The 19,112-nt window shown below is 42.0% G+C and overlaps 1 protein-coding gene across 1 annotated transcript in view; it reads left to right on the top strand.

Moving 5' to 3' along the window:
* SDK1 (sidekick cell adhesion molecule 1) overlaps window positions 1–19,112 on the top strand; it is a 382,295-nt gene that overhangs the window by 212,168 nt on the left and 151,015 nt on the right. Inside the window, 1 exon segment of the mRNA XM_036392619.2 lies at window positions 18,154–18,265. Coding sequence (XP_036248512.1) covers window positions 18,154–18,265 — 112 coding nt within the window.

The following is a 19,112-nucleotide window of genomic DNA, read 5'->3' as shown; positions in this document are numbered from 1 at the left end:
TCCACTGGCACGGAGAAGATATTTTATCTGGGAATTCCTAAGAAATAGAACTTATTTATCAGGGGCACAGCAGCAATAAGAAGCTTCCCTTTAGTGTGATGTCCCTGCAGACAGAGCACAGGCAGCCAGGAGCATTCCTCAGTTTTTCCAGAGTGTGGCTTGGGCAGGGCTGGGGATGGGAGAGGTGGATGTGACCCCCTCATTGCACTGTGTTTGTGGTGCTCCACCCAGCTGCAAACAGCTGGAGCATTGAATGGGAGGAGAAGGAGATGCTCCAAGGGCTGGAGCCCCTCTGCTCTGGAGGCAGCATGAGAGAGCTGGGGGTGCTCAGCCTGGGGAGGAGAAGGCTCCAGAGAGGTCTCAGAGCCCCTCCCAGTGCCTAAAGGGGCTCCAGGAGAGCTGGAGACGGGCTTGGGACAAGGGTCTGGAGTGCCAGGACACAGGGAATGGCTTCAAACTGGCAGAGCAGGGCTAGATTAGACATTAGAGTTGCTTATTTTTAATTGGTTTTGAAATACCATTAAGTTTATGCTTAACTTAAAACTCCTTCCAACTCCTACACTTTTTTTTTCTCCACAACTTTACTTCTCCTAACTAAGCAGTTCTTGCTGGCTGTTGTCAGTTCATTTTGTGGACCTGTCTGTCTCAACTCTACCTGCTGAAGGGCCACGTCATGTCTCTTTTATTGATTCTGGGGTCCCCTGAGACATGCTCACCCTGGTAATTCAGCAGCAAACATCCTGCGCTTCCATCAGAGTTTGCCCAGAACAAGCTGTTTCTGTTTTATTAAGCTTTATTAAGCTGCGTGGTTTTGCTGATCCACAGCCTGGACACTTCAAGCAGGCATCATGGTGATGCTGCCCGAACTGGACTTGACAGGTATTTTTCAACCTGTCTGGTGTTAGCTTGATTTTTAGGATCATTCCAGACAGCTGTTGTAGCAAAAATTATGCTGCAACACAGGCCACTGGTTAGAGAATCCATATTTCAGGATGTAACAATGTCAGGTGTGCATTGAAAGTTGTTAAAACTCTTCTTGACTACATTAAAAAATGGTTTCAGCCCCAGTTACAAGCCCCAGAGGGAGCAGGGCTTTGCTGTCTCACTCCTTCAGGGCAGCACACACTACCTGCTCCCTGAGTTCTTGCTAGCCTCCAGAGTAAATGGTGAATTAATCTTGTGTGACTGAGAGAAACTTATGGTACATGAAATTTAGAATGCTGTCCAGACCCTTTCAGAGAGGCTTCCATCTCTTTCAGACCTCAGGCTTTAGAAAATTGAACCAAAGGAATATATGTTGTACCTCTGACAGAACTCCTGTTGTTAACTATTTCTCATCCTTTAATTTCTGTGAGTCAATAGCCTGGTGTGGATGCAGGCCAGGCTTTTGTGGGGAAAGCTGCTCTGAGACACCTGTGCCACTGAGACAGTCACCTTCATCAGCCTGGCCCTGACCTTGCTCACACTCTTGTCTGAAACTTGTGCTCCAGCAGAGGCTGAATCCCTCCATCTGCATTATCCTGCCTTCCCTAACAGCAGCCCTTGAGGATCTTTCTCCTCGGGCAGGGAAGGGCATTCTCACCAACACATGACCTGCTTGTCTGCTTCTTCACTCACAGTAATTGCTAAAGGTGTAATTTTAAATCTGACTGCTGATATCAGAAGGGCAACTACATGGTGTTATGTGGGTCAGGACCTGCAAATCCCAGCATCTTAATTTGACCTTTGGCAATTGACTCTGTGCTGTTTTATTCCCCATCTTTTCTCCTTAATTGCAACTGCAGCTGTGTCTGGCTGCTATTACAAGAACTGAATTAGAAAAATGGAAGAAGTTATTCCATGGTGCTTTGGCTTTCGAAGTAGCTGTTTAACCCTGTGATTTTGTTAGAGCCATGCATGAAATCTATGCCTCTGATGTCTCTTCTGTCATATGTACTTATAATGCTGAGAAAGAACACTCTCAAAATGATGATAAAGGGAAAGCTTCAGAACTGTGATAATTCTGACACATCATTACTATGATTGACACGATAAATAAGTCAGGTCATAAGGAATAATGCAGTTCTAAATCCCCAACCACATAAGCTTGCTGAGAGGGAAAAAAGGGTCTATTAAATTTTCTGTATAGAGATTGCAGTCAGTGGTGCATAAACAATACATTCTATAGCAACCTGTTCATTGCTCAAGTTGTTATTGGCAGGCACTGTGGCATTTCTGCAGTCATTAAAAGAAGCTATCACTATTAATCTCCAGTCTCAAGGCAGACAGGTTTAACCTGAAGCTGATCATCAAATAATGGTAACAGATATTTGTGCTTTGGTGAACGTTCCCTTTCATCTTTGGATGCCTTTTCTGCAATGTAATGGGAAGGGTTGAGGATTGTAACCTTCATTATAGAAGTTAGTAAGTTAATAATGTGTCTTTTAAACAGATTTTTCCCCCCAAGCCAAGGGTATTTGTGAAGGGAAGGAGATTTTACAAAACTTAGCAGCTCATTCTATGCATCCTGAGCATTCGGGGTATCTCCTACTCTAATTTTCAATTTAGAGTCCTTGGTTTCATAAAAAATCTCATCCTTGAGCTGTCCAATGTTCCTCCATTAGAAGAAAAGCTTTTTTTGGTTGGTGAATTGAGTCCTTAACGTGATGCCAAAGAGTCATGTACAAACTAGTAATGTATTTATGTTCCTCTTTTCCTCCTGGTGGCCTTAGGAGCTCATCCCACCCTGCAGGTACAAGAGCACTTGGGAAGGGCAGCTGTAAGGATGAACCCATCAAGTTCCTTCCTTAGAAAGTGGCCCTTGAAAGAACTGAAATAATCAAAACATTTTGATTTGCATTCTCTTTTGCTTCTCCTTACTCAAGGAAAATTGGGGTTTCCTCTGGGAAAAATACAGGAATCTGTCACAACAGACAAATGGGAAATTGGGACTCATAAAGGTTAAGGGAAAAAAATTGACTTTATTTTCCTTTCTTCCTAAAGAGAAAGTCATATCCCTTCTCAAATATCCCTTAACATCCTCACAGATTCAGCTCAGAGGGTTGAGAGGAGCACCCCCCTGCCCAGGCTCCTTCCCTGGCTGGTTCCCAGGGAAAGGGAAGAGTCCTCGCTTCACACCCACTGAACCCATCCTCTGCAATGCTTCAGAGGGGTTTTCATCTTGGCTTTTTAAACCTATAATTTTGTTGGATATGTGCATTTGATTTCTGAAAAAGGACAGAAGAAAGATCTGGCAGAACATGGCAGAGGAGATGGAGGGGCAGGAGAGCAGGATTCTAACACAGGGATGGAACCTGCTGGCTGAATGGCCTTAGCACATGTTTTGATCTGGGGTTTAGGCACCATTTCTAATCCTTTGTAACAGCTCAAGCTCAGTCCAATTGCTGTGGTGACATGTGCCAGGGTCTGAGGGCAGCCTGAGACAATAACTGAGAAATGCAAATTGCCTGGTTCTTGCCTGTGGTACAACCTGGGAGAATCCTCTGCCTTCCCCCTCTCTGCTCTGCTGTTGACAAAGATACTGTAAATAACTGTCCAGCAGCAGAATTAAATTTAGATTGCCACATCTCATTAAGGAATTCTCTAACTGAGAACTGGCCTGAAAAGGGACTGTGAGAAGGGGGACACCCTCAGAGCCTGCAAGATCCCCAAGGATTTGTATCTTCCAGCTGAAAACTGGAAAGAAAAAACAAAATCTTCCCATCTTGCATTTGAGTGTAACCTAATATGTTAAAAGGTTGTAATAAACAGGTCAGATGCACCTGGTGCAGCCTCATTTCAGTAATGTTTGTCCTCACCTCATTTTCACCACACATAAAATGGAGATAATGGTTCCTCCATCTTCTCTAGAGGTCTCTGGTGTGCTGGGAGAAGCAGTTATTATTTTTCAAGAGCACTTTCTACTCCTTCTGCTTTCCAGTGGTAATAATTTGTACTTTTTAATGGTAGGAGTAAAGGATTTGTACAGAAATAAATCAGCTTTTTAAAATTTTCCACTTTCCCTCTTTGCTGGGTTTTACATTCCATGCATTTGTATGCATAGAGAGGAACCAGAAACAACAGAAAAATTGTTAGCAGTTAAAAACATTTGTTTAAAAGCATTTTTGTGACTCTGGTTCTCCTATATGAAAAAAGAAACAGGTTCATTTGCAATGTTCTGTTTTTTCTTGTCCTTTACATTAGCTATTGCTATTAATTATTATGAGTGGTACTTGTGATTCACTATAAAATACACAAATTTATGTCCACACTGCCTGTGCTGAGGGAAGACTCAACTATTTATTACTTTCAAAGTGAGGAGATGACAATGATTTGCAGAAGCTTCTTAATGTCTCTCAGAAATTTGGTCCTTTCTGTCCTGCCTATGGTTGCACACCTAAAATTTGTGACCAAACAGAAACTGGGAAATGCAGAGAAACCTTTAAAAGGCCACATTTGCTGGGCTTTGGGTGCACATTGGAGTTGAAGCTTGTAATGTTTTTCATGGGTGTTCTTTTAAATAAAGATTAAAAAGCCAATGAAGCTGCCCCCCAAATCAGCAACAAACCCCCCCTGAGATTTGTGCATCACAGCTTCTGGATTGGGATTGAGTAGGAAGCATGGAAAGCACAAACCCAGTGCAGTTTCCATGTTTTGGGAAATAAATTGCTTTATTCCATGTATGAAATGTTCAGGAGAGATGTCTGAAGCCTCTGCCTTGTGGATGGAACATGGGGCAGCTGTTGCCAGAGCAGCCCAGGTTCTGAGCCCTGGGGCAGGACTGCTCTGCCCTGCTCTGCAGCCTTGTCCCAGCTCCCTTCCCAGCCCCTAATTCTGGGGGGCAGTAAATGCTTCAGTGAGGAGAGCTTTACTTGCACCTTATAGTGGGCTCTGTTACACAGTGGCATTAAAGCATTTTGCTGAAATACCAACTGATCCTTTTCTTTTTCAGAACTGCTAAGTGAAAACACATTGATTTTTATTTTCTTTCAGCAACTTCAATAGCTCAAGATTATTACTATTTTTAAGAGTGATAGAGAAATGTCAAAAATGCTTCATCTGTACTTTTATTTTTATATATCACCAGGCTTTGTGTTTTTCAGGGGTTTTTTGTTTGAAGTTGCAGACTTTGGGAACAGGGCAGAGAGATTACAGTTTATTTCAAAAAGCTGCTTCTATTTCTGAGTCCTCTTAGAGATTTTGTGGTTCAGTAGGTAACACATTTTATTGTCTTAAATTCAGTCTATGCTGCAAAATTATTTTGCTCCTGAATAGCCAAATGGTCTGGCACACATTAATCTCTTATCTATAATAATGTTTTTTGAAAGGGAGGAGAGGAGGGAGATAGAGCAGCTCGTGACACTCTGTAGGGTGCTGGCAGTAGCCTGCAGAGAGGCCAGCACCAGCTTTTGACACTGCACATGCTTTATTCATTCAGCATTTCCTCCCACTGAAGGTGAGTGTGGATGCACTGAGGTTTCAGCACTAATCCCACAGCCAAAACCCTGGAGAGAAGCCACCGAGCAGGAGGTGGCAAGGCCAGGTCGGTGCTGTGGGTGTTTGGGCATCCCCATCACATCCAGGAGCCAGGTGCTGGCTGCAGCCAGCTCCTCCAGCCTGCCCTCCTGGCAGCTTTGTTGTACCTGCTTGGAGTCATTTTAATCTCCTCTAGGTGCATTTGATGTGTGTGGTTCAGTGATTCATCCTCCTTGTTCTGTGTAAGCACTTTCAGGAGATGTGTGTAGGAGAAGTGAGCTACAGCTTTTGGGTTTCAGGTGGACCCTGCAATGGTTGGTTTCTGGTTTAGCTGACAGCTGATAGTTCTGCTCTGACACAGCCCATCACCATCTGGAGAGCAGAATCATATTGTTAGGGTTATTCTGGGGGCAAATCTGAGTAAAATGGGTTAATTAATTCGAAACAATGCAGTTGTGTTCTGCCTAATGACACGTTGCCAATTTATTTCAAACTGACAACCCAAGGACATTTTGGGAAGTGACAGAGTGTTTCTAAACCTAGGGGTGAATTGATTTCTTTTTAAAACAAAATGAAATAGATGTTACTTGTTCCTCAACAATATAAAAATTCACGTCTCAGACGATGGTGCATTTTCTAATGTGCCACTTTATCTTCCACTTATTCCCCCTAATTTTCCTTATTAACTGTAATTCTGTTGTGACATCCGAGTGTCATATTATAATGACGAAAATTTCAAATAAGAAGCAGCATGAAACACGAAGTTTTGGATGAGCTGGGAGTCAAGAGCACCCTGTGGAAATAAGCTGATGGTTTTTATCACAGCGGTGAGTCCCTGTCATATTCAGGAGAGGCTGTTTACCAACCCCACAGCCAAAAACTGGGACCAACCCTCGTCTGAGAGGGCAGGAAGTCAATGCAAGATTGAGAAGACATCCCACTCCTCAACTCTTCTCTTGGCAGGGCACAGCAGAGAGGAGATCCTGAGTACATTAATGCAAAGAGCATTTGTACAGGCCAGGCAAGGTACAGCCAACAGTTTGTTTTTAACAATGCTGGCACTACCCAGACTGCAGCAGCACCAACAAAGAGCCTGGAGTAATAACTTCCCTTTAGATTTCTTTTTAGAGGGCTTGCAGCATTCTCTGAGCAGCATTTATGTACTGGGTATAAATAGGCAGGTCCAAAACCCCATTCCACATCCCAGAAAAGAGAGAGGCTGGTTTATTCTCACTTGAGAAAATTAAATGCTTATCCATCTGTGGAATTATTTTTGAATGGATACATTTGTAGACTTTCTTTAGCTGGGTTATTGTTTGCTCTTTTGGAACATTCTTTGCTTTCAGAGTTGTTTTATTCTGGTGACAGAGGAAATGCAGCAATGTGTATTTTTCTCCCTGCTGAAGTCTGAGGCAACGTTATATTATAAAATAACCAGAGATTGATAATCACAAAGACTGCAAAGGGGAAGCTGCACTTTACTTCGAAAAAAACATCTGTGCTAGTAAGGGGAAGCAAAACTTTCTTTTGTTAAAAAAATATTTCTATGGATTCTGAGCTCTGCTGTGTGCATGGCTCTGTCCCTTTTTTATTATTATTTTACAATATTGTAAATATTATAAATGAAATTTTATTTGATTCAGAATGTCCGTGACCTGAACAACTCTCCTTTTATTAAGGATTGTCTCCCTTTATAGAAGAGAGTGGAGAAGTAGCATGATATGGTCAGGGGGATGGAGAACTTTAGACCATATGGAGTGGACCTGAGGCCCCTGATAACCTATTTCTCAAAATATTATTTTGACAAGTCATTCCATATGTTTGGTTGAGTTAGCTGCTGGAAGAAGGCTGTGGGGTATCCTCTTGTTTTTCTGATCTGTTCTCTTTATGTAAAGACTTGGAAATAGCAGACCTTTGGGAGCAAGGTAGCAATCTGGATCCCAATACATGTTCCTCAGATGTGTGTGTGTATAAAGATATAAAAATAGAATGCAGCAAGAGTTGACCTTGAGCTTAAAATGCTGCTCAGTGAGTGCATTTTGAAGAGTTAAGTTCAACAAGGGAAACCAAGAATGCCTGTTTATTTCAGTGTTATCCTCCCTGCAGAATTGCTCTCCTTTAAGCCTTCATGAACTGTGCCCAGCCTCTGGTATCTGGGATCTGAGGCTGTTAAATTTGGTAGGGTTTTTTTAATTTCTTTAAAGTTCAAATTATGTCTATATGTGGCAAGTTTTAATCTCAGTTCTTGGAAGGGATTTTCTGGAGAAAGCTTTGACCCACACTTTGCTTATCCATCACCTGCAAAAATGGACTTGCATGGCTTTGGTTGAGTGCTTTTTAAGAATACAGGAATGGGGCCCAGGTGGTGGCCTGGACACTTGCCCCAAATATCTGTGACACAAAAGCTCCTCCTTTTGTTGTGAAGGGCATGTAAACTGTGGAACTCTTTTAAACTAAAAGAGAAGAGATTTAGGTTATGTAGGAAGTTAGGAAGAAATTCTTCCCTGTGAGGGTGGGCAGGCCCTGGCACAGGGTGCCCGGAGAAGCTGTGGCTGCCCCATCCCTGGAAGTGCCCAAGGCCAGGCTGGATGGAGTTTGGAGCAACCTGGGGTAGGGGAAGGTGTCCCTGAGCTTTAAGGATGAGCTTTAAGGTCCCTTCAACCCAAACCATTCTGGGGTTCTGTGATCAGTCTGTGTGCACAAGTTTCTGCTTCCCATGTAATGCCCCAAAAGATCAGGTTCATTTAAAAAACTGCTACAGAGAAATAGATCTTGGGAACTCACATGTGATCAATTGTACATATCTGCTTTGTGCTCTACAGAGCATATTTAATCTTAAATCTTCCCTCTGAAAATAGTGCCTTCCATTATTGTTGTCATAAAATAAATTGTTGAAGGTATTTCATAAAGAATTTCCCCCAAAGTCACTGCAAATCCTTTTCTTCATTTAAGTCCAGTGAAAGATAGATGGGATTCTCTTCTTTAGTTGTTACCACCCTTTCATTTCTAAGTAAGAGGAAGAGTTTAAACTTCTTACAAGTAAGAAAAAGCAAAAGTAGATTGTCAATTGTGTGATTTTATTTGTGCCAAAGTAAGGAGTTAAGAAATGCATTTATAAAAAAACCCCAACGTGAAGCCATATGCAAAGACATATTTGCAAATAGAAAGCAGCATTTTATTATCTCCTATTTCTCTCTCTTTGCTGCTGCTTGACATTAAACCAAGATCTGCTGGTGAGAATTGCAGCCCCTGAAATGGCAGCAGCTCTCTGATCCCTGTGACACAGCCATGTCCCCAGCCCAGCTTTCCTCCTTCCTTTCTCCTCTCAGCTCATCTCAACACTGAATTTGCATTTGTGCACATGATTATTAAGTGACAGGCTTGGTTTCTTTAACATCCAGCCACTGATGTGTGGTTTGTTAACTTAAATTTCCCATTATTAAGAAAGCAAATGGTAAATATCCAGGTGTGTCAAGCACTGAGGATGCAAGGCCTTCAGATTTTGTCCTTAGGAGAAAGTGAGTCGTGCCTTGTGCTGCAGAAACCCCTGCAACCACTGCCAGGCCCCTCAAACCTGTTTTCTCCTGCCAAATGAGGGTCTGTTTATGGTTAAAAGGATGCTTCTCATGCAATGCACTAAAGTACATCGTAAAAATATACAGCCTCTTAAAAGTAATTCCCACTAATGAGTTATTTTGAAGTCTTTTTAAACATAGCCGTGTTTGGGGAGAGATTTGAGGTTGTTCAGCCTGGAGAAGACTCTGGGGAGACATTGGAGCATCTTCCAGTGTCTGAAAGGGTTCCAGGAGAGCTGAGAAGGGGCTGGAGTGCCAGGACAAGGGGGGATGGCTCTAAACAGCCAGAGGGCAGGGATAGATGGAATATTGGGGAGAAATTCTTCCCTGTGAGGGTGGGAAGGATCTGGCACAGGGTGCCCAGAGAAGCTGTGGCTGCCTCATCTCTGGAAGTGTTCAAGGCCAGGCTGGATAAAGCTTGGAGCAACCTGGGCTGGTGGAAGGTGTCCCTGCCATGGCAGGGGTGGCACTGGATGGGCTTTGAGGTCTCTCCCCACCCAAACCATTCTGGAATTCTGTGATTCCATGGGAAGCCAAAGGCTGTGGGCCCTGGCTGCTGCTCTGCCTTTTTGCCTCCTGCATCCCTTTGAAGATGACTCTGAGGCTAATAGATTCCACTGCCAGACCATGGATATTTTTCCCCCTTTTAACTGCTGTTGAATAGGATTACACACTCTATCCACTTATTTAGCTGATATTAAAGCTATCTGGTGAATTGAAAAGCCACCTGAGTGTTCTTTAGCTGGAATAGCTTGAGGCTAGATATTTTTTCATGTTAAAAGCTCTAATGATGTGCTGGATGATAAGTTTCCAGGCAGAAAGAAGCCCCTCACTGTGCATGGGGGAAGGTCAGGTCAGTGACAGAGACTCAACTTCCAAATTGCTCTTTCTGCATGAGGAGTTGTGAGAAGGGAATTGCAGAGTGTTTGAGCAGGAATTTGGTCTGCTTTTGAATTTAGCTGCTGATTCACAGGGAGCTGTGTAACTAAGCAGTGGTTTAATTTCCTTAAAACTACACTGGACAATGCTAGAAATCTATTTCTGTGGTAGACCTGTAATACAAAGTGGGTCTGCAGACCTCAGGAAGTAGAAAAAAGAGGAATTCGCCCCCCAGATAGCAGCTGCTGGGTCACCTGCACTTAATGATCTGTAGAAAGAGAGGAAAATCAAAAAAAAGCCACCTCTCCCATCCCTGTCTTCAGAGCAGAACTGGTGAAAGACAGGCTGGAGGGACTGTGTCGCCATGGACCATCCTGGCCTTGCTGCCTCTCCTGGGGCACTTTGTTGGTTACAGAAATACATTTTCCATCTTTAAATCAACTGTATTTAGGCCCCAGCCTCTCATTGTGCCCAGAAGTAGACCCTAAGAACTCTCTATAAGGTTTTAGACCTTTTCAACCTGTGTTTTAGACTCAGTTTTATCCAGTAAAATACATAAATCTCCTCTTTACTGGACTATCTACACACAAAGGGGTATAAATTGTCTTCTGGCTAGAGCTGAGTTTTCCATTAATCTTTCCCTAGGGCTGAATTAACAGCACTTGCACTTGTGTGAAAGCCCTTACAAAGGGGGAGAAAAAAGCTGTTTAAAACGTGGCTGTAAGTTGTTTAAACATTTGGAGGCATTTTTCGTGTGATGCTGGCTTGGATTTTTACCAAAAAAAAAAAATCTCCTCATCTTTTGTGTGTTTTTCAGTGAATCCTTCCAGGCAGGACAGATTTTGCTTGTTTCATTAGCAAAATGAAGGCTGTGAAAGAATAGGATTGTTTTCTGTAAATGCTTTAGGATGTAAACATCTCAGAGGGAGAGAGCAGCTCTTCAAACTATAAAGGACAGCTCTGGCAGAAGAACTAACAGAGTGCATTGGCCATTGAAGCTGGGAATTAGGAGTGTTTGGAGCAGGCTGAGCAGAAAAGCTTTAGGAAGCTTTCCAACCAAAAAAGGATCTGGACTGGTGAAATCACCACTCGTAGGGGTTAATTTCTGTGGGTAACTTTGTTTTTTGAAGTTCAGTGTTTCAGAAGTGTCATTGTGACAAATTCAGACAATCCCACAGGCCCAGGAGGGGTGGATGGAAAAGGAGGGAGGGGAGGTTCTCAGCCTTTATGACATGGGCAATTCAGGCAAAATGAATTTATTGTAAGGCTTCCTCCACAGGTGCTGATGAAATCTTTTCTAATTGTTCCTTTACCATATCCCTCCTCAAACTCTGGTGTTTAACTTGGGATCTACTTGCTCTATATTGTTCTGTGTCTTATTATTTTAGTCACCTTTTTTTTTTAATATTTTTTTTTAGCTTTCCTTGCAGTGGAAATGCATCCTGTGTTTGTTGTGATGTGGACAAAGCTTAGTCACAGTGACAAGAGTGTAAAGAGTCAATAAATACAACTGACCTAGATCATTCACTTGTTTTGCTTGGGTTTTGTAAATCTGTTTCATGTCTGGTGTTTTATTCATATGTTGTGGTGTTTGATGTCTGGTTCAAGATGAGGGCTGGATATAGAAGAATTCACTTGCTGTGATTAATTCAAACAACTAGGCTGTTTCTTCCCTATAAATTTGATCCACGAAATTAAGGTGTTTTTTATGTTGTTCCTTATTTACTTTTTTAGGTCTACAGTCTGTGTTGTCAAAAGTTAAATAAATTATGTTAATACTTAAATTTTTGGGGAGTCTGAAGACATTCTTTGGTACTGAAAAGTCATAATTCTTGATATAACAACTCTCCACCATTAGTTTGCTAACTATTTTGTAACTATGTAATGTTGGCTCAAAAAAAACCCATCTGGAGTTTTTATGTTCTTCATCAAACTAAACAAATGTGACCAAGAAGCCTCATGGGAAAGTCTCTGTTATTTTTCTTTATGTCTAGAAATCAGAGCAGAGACCTGTGCAGTGACAGCAGCATCAGATTTCCCTTTTCTTGAAAATAAATAGTCCTTGCTAGAGTCAGAGTGGGAAACTGAAACAGTAACTTTGATTATCTTAATGCTCTTTTATTGTAGCAGCTCTTAAGAATCATTCTAATAAGCAGGGAACCAATAGACATGGTTTGGACCTGGGTTTATGATTGAGAACACACTTTCTTTTCATGAATTGCATGAAGTTTCTCTCTGGTGCCTGCAGGTGATTGTCAGCATTTGCTTTTCTGTTGATCAGGCTCCAATTCCTGTTGTGCATCTTTTGCTCTGAAGGGGAAGGGAAATTAATCTATTATTGATCAGGATCCAATTCCTGTTGTGTGCCTTGTACTGGAGAGGGAGAGGGGCATTAATCCACTCTGGGTTCATAATTCAAACCATCTGCAGGCTGTACCTGGCAGCAGGGAGTGTGTTCCATCAGGTAGTTTGTGTTTGTAGGGTTGCTTTTTCTTCTCTCCCCCTCGAGCAATCTTGAGATACCCTGTGATTGTCATTTCTCTTCTTTTCTCGTATTCTGTGGCCCAGGCAGAGAGATTGCACATTCCTGATGCCATAATGTTGTACCAGATGTAATATTTTTGCTATTTGTGCTGGACTCTTATCTCCTACCCTGCTTTTTTCTAATAGGGGTGTCCATAATTTGATAGAATGAAGCTTTGCATGTATCCTGCATGGTAATCACCAAGGCATTTCTGCATCCTGTGCAAACCTGGAAGTCTGTGGGAATTTTGGGGTGAAAGTTTTCTAATATTTTTCTCTCAGGATAACTTATAAATGGTTTCAAAATTCTTTTTAAGTACTCAATTTCTCGAATATCTTGAGGGTAGGGTACTGGTGATCTCTTCTGTGGAGAGTTTTTCTCACATAGACAAATTTCATAACATGAATAAGTAAATTTATTTTTGGGTACTGATTCCTGTGAGATCCCTTCTTCAGTGCAAGCTGGACATGGAGCAGTATTTGCAGTAATTTGCAGTGAGGGTAGAGATAAGGTGCAGCCAGCCTCACATTCCAGGCTCTTGATTATTTGGACAATCCTCCTCCTGCTCATGGTCACCTTGTTTGAATTAAGCTTCTTCAGAGGGTTGGGACCTATAAGCAAGCCTCAAAAATAAACCTTATTGTTGTGCTCAAGTCTGAACTCAAACTATTATTTCCTTTTCAGGAGATAAAGAGTTTCCCTCAGTTTCTGTTGAGGCTGGCTTACCTCATATCTCTGTCACATGAATTTGAGCTCCCATTGAAGTAATACACTTAATATTCTGCACTGCAAATACAGACATAGATAAACTTTGCATGTCATAATGTAAAATCTGGGGAAGAACTTAATGTTTATGCATTTCTGAAGGGGAAAGAACCTATCGTGTCTTCAGTCATCTGGCCTGGGTGAGATTTCAGTTCTGTTGGGAAAATTAAGCACCCTGAAGTGGCTTTGATAAGGTCTGGGATCTTTATAAACTGTAAATTACAATATTTAAAATTCCCTGTACCTTACATGTCAATATATGTACAGAGATAAAAATACTGGTTTTGCAGAGATGATAGGGGAGTGTACATAATTATTGTATTTAAATAACAGATGAAAATTCTACAGCTTGTCAGTACTAAAAAAAAGAAATCAGTGTTAGGCCTTGGATGGGTTTCATTCCTGATCAGGCAGCAGGAGGGAGGGAGAAGTTCAGCAGCTCAGTGATGTGCAGCCATTCACAGCCACAGGTGATAAAAACAAACAGACTGTGCAAAAGTTGTTCATTCTTTCTTCTTCTCTCAGTTTATCTCTGCTTTGTGGGGGATTGCCAGATTCCTGAATTCCACAGTCTGGAGAGGAATTTATGTTCAAAGGGACAGAAAAAAACCCAGATCATCCCTTTCCATTTTCTGTTGTCTCATTTTTTTTCTCTTTTTTTTTTCTGGCCCTTAAAAAAAATATAACCAAAAAAAGGTTTAATATGGAAAACATAATATCAATGCCAATTTACCTTAATATCTTGGGCTGCAAATGGCAGCAACTGAACTGTTTCATGAGCAGCAGGGGATGAGGGGATGAAGGCTAGAGGACAAACTCCCTCCTGTCTCAAGTCTTTGGTGTTCCCACAGTCTTGCTCCAAAACCTGTTTGGGGTCAGTCCTGAAGGCCCTGCAGGTACTGGGTCCTCGTAGATCCTGGTAATGGCTCAGACAGTGATAAATGAGAAGGTTTAGAAGCAAAGGGGAGATTGGAAATGCTGGGAGTACAGTGGCTAAAATGGATAGAAAGGAAAATAAAGCAGTGGGAGCTCTCTTTTGCAGAACAGTCACTGTTGGATTAGGCCTCTTGCCTGTGGCAGTCCTTCTGTCCAGTCATCTATTAAGGGCTAAAATCAGATTAAGAGCACATCCCCTAAGTGTTTTTCAGTGTCACTCAGCCTTGTCTCTGCAGCTCCCCACAGGCTCCCCCCAGACTGATTATGTCTGATATGAGGCATCCCCTGGCTGCACTTGTGGGTCAGTGTTTTTCCCTAATGCTGCTTTGCTTTCTTAGCTGAGAGGAGGGTTCAGAAAGCAGATGGAAAGGAAAGGCCTTTTCTTTTCAAAAGGTAGAGTATAGCTGGCAATGGAGGTCCCCTGTTAGTGGATTCTTCTCACTGTGTAGCTCTGTTCCCATGTGCATTTGTATTACTTCCCCATTTCAGTGTATATAACATTTTCTTCAGAGAAGCTGAAGTTCAACAATTAAAGGATACATCAGAAATTGAGCAGCTCTTAAATAGTGGGAAACATCTTTAGGGGACCACGGGATGGAAAAAAGGGAGGAAAATGTCCAGAGGTGAATGCAGAGAAGCTGAGGGAGGGGAGGAGGAGGAGGAGAAGGAAGAGGTGATGAAAAGCCAGAAACAGCAAAGTGCCAGAAAGCTCAGGCAACAAAAAGTCTGATGAAGTAAAAAAAGGAACAGTGAAAAGGAGAAAAATTCAATTGTTTTCGACAAAGGATTTTAAAAGAAAATGTCTGTTTACTAACAATGACATTCTGCATTGGATTTTTGTGTAGCATCAGTCAAGTAAAATCACATCTGTGTGCTGCATGTGGAGGCAGGAGAAGGATGGAGTGGCTTTATTGACAGGCAGGATGAGAAACTTGGGGAGTCTGGGTAGCTGTTCATTATCTGAGTGTTTGCAATCCCTCTCTGCCTTCCCCAGCCTGATAGAAAGCTGATCTGCCACATTCCATCATCCAAACTAAATCCCAATGTTGCTTATCTCCATTAGGATCTTGGCTACTCTGATACTCCAACCCGTGGATTTCTTACAAAAGGATGAAGTTCTGAAAGGCCCAGATCCCAGGTTACAGCCCTGTTGAGATTTTTACTCTAAAGTAGAACTAAGATCCTCCTTTGGAGTTTCAATTAGCCATAAAACAAAGCTGCAAAGTGCCCTCTGCAAAGGGAATGTCCCTGTGGAGTTTGATTTGGCAAGACTGGGGACAGAGTGAGTTATGGGGAGGAGTTTCTTAGTGCTGCAAAGGGAAACTTGAGCTGTCTTTGAATATAAAATAGGAATATTCATGCTGCCTCCATACTGTTTAGGTAATTCTTGGAAATTTTGTTATTTTCTGTATGTGCCTGTTATGTCCATAGCTGACCTTTGTAGGTGCATTCCTGGGAATCCAAGTTCTGACCCTTTTGATGAGCCCTCTGTCTCACATCAGCATCTGTTCATCACAGCCTTTAGCAGGAGCCTGCTTTTAATAAGTTTGTTTCAGAGATGGTACAAAATAACAATAAACACGTGCTTTGTTTAGATTTTTGATACAGTCACTAAGAAATCTCTGCCTTTTCCTGGTTGCAGGATGGGGAATGTGCACTCTTATTTCCTTTCTTATCTGCTGGGTGCACACAGGGCCACTCGTGTGGGTGATGGGGGTGACAACAAAGCCAACTTCTCCTCTTTGTCTGGTTTTAGTGGGGAGCTGATAAGTCAAACAAGTGGTTTTCCTCTCTTCCAGATGGAGGTAAGGAATTATTGCTGCCAAATTAGTCACTGGTTTGTTGATCTTTTAGCATTCACTGCTGTAAACCTTCATCTTGGGCAGAAGTGGTGGGGAGCAGAGATGCTGAGGTTATTTCTTCTCATCAGTAACAAACTTCTAATCTGATCATCAGCTCTTGTTTTCTGGCTGTTTTGGTTGGTTTTTTTAATTACTAAGTGGAAAATTTCTGCCATGAATACCTATCAGACCAGCATGGAAATCTTAGAAAATAGATTTTCTACCTGATGGCATCGTATTTCCAGGAATGTTGATGAGGAGGTGTAAAAGCTACTAACAGCTTGTGTTTTGAGCTCCTGTGTGTGTTTCATAGAGATGCTGTGTCAGGTTGACAGAGCATATTTAGGGGAAGAAATAAATATCTGCTTACACTTTAAGTACTATGCTTAAATGTTTGAATTTATTCAGAAGTGTAGGTGGTATTCTTTAAATTTTAAAATGATTCCACGCTTCCATCTCCTGTTCTACACTAACTGCTGTCAATTAGAAAATCCAAATGTAAAGGATTTGTCATTGAGAAGTCTGCTCACCTTGTGAGCTTTCTGAGCCCCATAACCAAGTCTTTATCCATCCAACAAGTAAAATCTAATGTCAAATGGCTTTTGGCCTGCTGGATATGATTAAGCAAAGAATCTTCTGACTATTTTCTGTTCTTTAGGGAATTTGCTTAAATTTTAGGGTCCATACCTTGCATTTCCCAATTTCCCATGCTGCTGAATGGGTATGGACTAGCCTCCTGTGCAGAAAGCATTTGATGAACTGGCTTGCTTTTCCATCAGTTTAGTTTTATTTTCATTACTTTTCCCTGTAATTTGTTTATTGGTTTCTATATCCTTGAAAATTTTATTACTGTGTTATTCAAGCTAAAAAATAGCTAATTTTTCTTTCCCAAATGAGTTGCTTGAAGCAAAGTACCTATGAATACATGGATATTTTAATTCACTTACTAAATGCATACAGAGAAAATTTACAAGCTGCCTTTTTACCATTTTTTAAGTGTCTGCTGACTGTTGCATAAGCTAAATTATTTACAGTATGAAGCCTCACAAAAGAGTAACAGATTTGGGTTATTTACTTTCCTGATAAGAAAAGAGGATTGAAGTTGCTGTGATATGCTGCTTTGTTAATTTTATATTTGTTCCCCAGTGTGTAAAATCTTTTTAAAGAACTAACATGAGTATTGGCAGACTCTTTTGAAATGGTGTGGAAGGGGTAAGATTAAACAAAACATGAAAAGGTCTTAAAAATATAAGTCAGCAAGTGTTTGATAAAAAAAAAAAGTGCTCAACAGTAGAAAACATTTAGGATGCTTAATTTATTTGCTCTGTCTTTGAGAATATTCCTGGATGGAGGGCAGGGGCCAGTTCTTGGGAGTTGTGGGGTCTCGGGATCTCTGCTGGTCAGAGGGACCCTGAGATAACATTAGAAAGTCTCTTGAAAGTCTCTTTTCCAGCCTGGCAGTCAATGAAGGAGTCAGAGCTCTTCTGTTCTTGGTCTCAAGGTTGTTTATTGTTTCTTATCTATAAAATTCTTTCTCCTGTCCAGCCGAGGTCTGTTCAGCAGGACAGACAGAGGCACTCTGCCTGCCCCCAGGGTGGTGTTACCTTTTTATACTAAAAACTACATGTAAAATATTTACAATTACTTTCCAATACCTATCGCCTATGTTAGACAGTGAGCTTCTACTCCTAGCCAATCTGAAAGTGCCAACATCACCCAGAAGTTGGAGGCTAGGAAGAAGAAGGAAAAAGGACAAGGCACGTCCAAATTCCTCCATCTTAGGACCCCAAGCCCCCATTCTAAAAACCTCAAAAATCTGTTTTTCACTCCATGACAAACTACTATTATTCTACTGAAACGCTTTTGACTTGTCATTCTTCATACAAGGTTGGTAATTGTTTTTTCCAAGGGCTAAATCAAAGGCACAGGGGTCTTGGGCTCTGTGCCAAGGTCTCTGAGCCCCCGGGCAGGGGCTCGAGCCCTCCAGGGCAGCCAGAGGGATGTCCTGGGTTCCCACAGTGGGGTTTTAGTGCTGGCTTGGTTGGAACGCCATCAGGAACGCCCCCCTGGAGATGCCAGCCTGTGGTGAGGCTGAAGGGTGATGCTTGCAGCAGTGGCACCCTCGTGTCCCAGCCCTGGCTGTCACTGGGGCTCACCAGGTGTGTCTGTGCCCCTGCAGGTGCCAGCAGCCCCTCGGACAGCGCGGCTCCGGCCATGGTCATCCGCCCCCACAACACCAGCGTGGTGTCGGGCAGCAGCGAGGCCACCCTGGAGTGCGTGGCCAACGCCAGGTATGGGAACACCTCCACAGCCCCTACAGCGACTCTGTCCTCTCTGGAGAAGCACAGAGGATGTTGTTTTCATTTTTTTATTGTTAATAATTTGGAGATTGAAGCAGGACGCTCGCTATTCAGAGCAACCCTTATGAGTGATCTTGTTTGTCCAATGTTACTGAATTAAACCCATTGATTTTTCTGGCCAAATGAGGGTCAGGCAGGGGTGCTTTCCCACCTGGTCCTCACATGGAAAGGAAAAGTGCTGTTCAAGCATCAGACACTATCTTAAGGAAAAAATTATGGTGAGGGTTAATAATATTTCAGCTGTTGCCTATCAACAGCAGAGGTGATGCTGTTGAACAGTTGGTGCTTCCTAGTAAATAAATTTAGTGAGGATCTCCTATGAAGTAATTTTTTCAGACACTCTCATATTGCAGTGATTACTGCTCAGCTGTTCATAATGCACTGTAATACAGAATTCACAGCATTCCTCCTATGTTTCTATCTAGCTGGCCTTGAATAGCTTTGAATTTCAGTGGAAGTGAATAGTTGAAGTCCTTGGGTGATAAGACCAACTGATTTACTTTCCCCTCTAAGGGCAGAGATGTTCTTGATATGATTAATATTGTTTTGGTAATTGAGTTGTAATGAAAGCACTTCCCATGCAGCTGATTCCCATAGCAGTATTTACTCCTTTTGCTTGGAGAAATCAAATTATTAGCACTTAAGTTCTATTGCTGTATCAATTAGCTGTACTTGCATAATGCCACTTGAGTAGTCTGTAGTCCTTGATGTGTAGAAGTTATACATGTATTTACTTTTTAACAGTGTGTTTTGGGGATAGAGGAAGACTTAAAGAAGT

This window comes from Molothrus ater, chromosome 16 (genome assembly GCF_012460135.2).
Source record: "Molothrus ater isolate BHLD 08-10-18 breed brown headed cowbird chromosome 16, BPBGC_Mater_1.1, whole genome shotgun sequence".
Taxonomy (NCBI): domain Eukaryota; kingdom Metazoa; phylum Chordata; class Aves; order Passeriformes; family Icteridae; genus Molothrus; species Molothrus ater.
The sequence above is the reverse complement of the archived record's forward strand: the minus strand, read 5'-3'. Positions and strand labels throughout refer to the sequence as shown.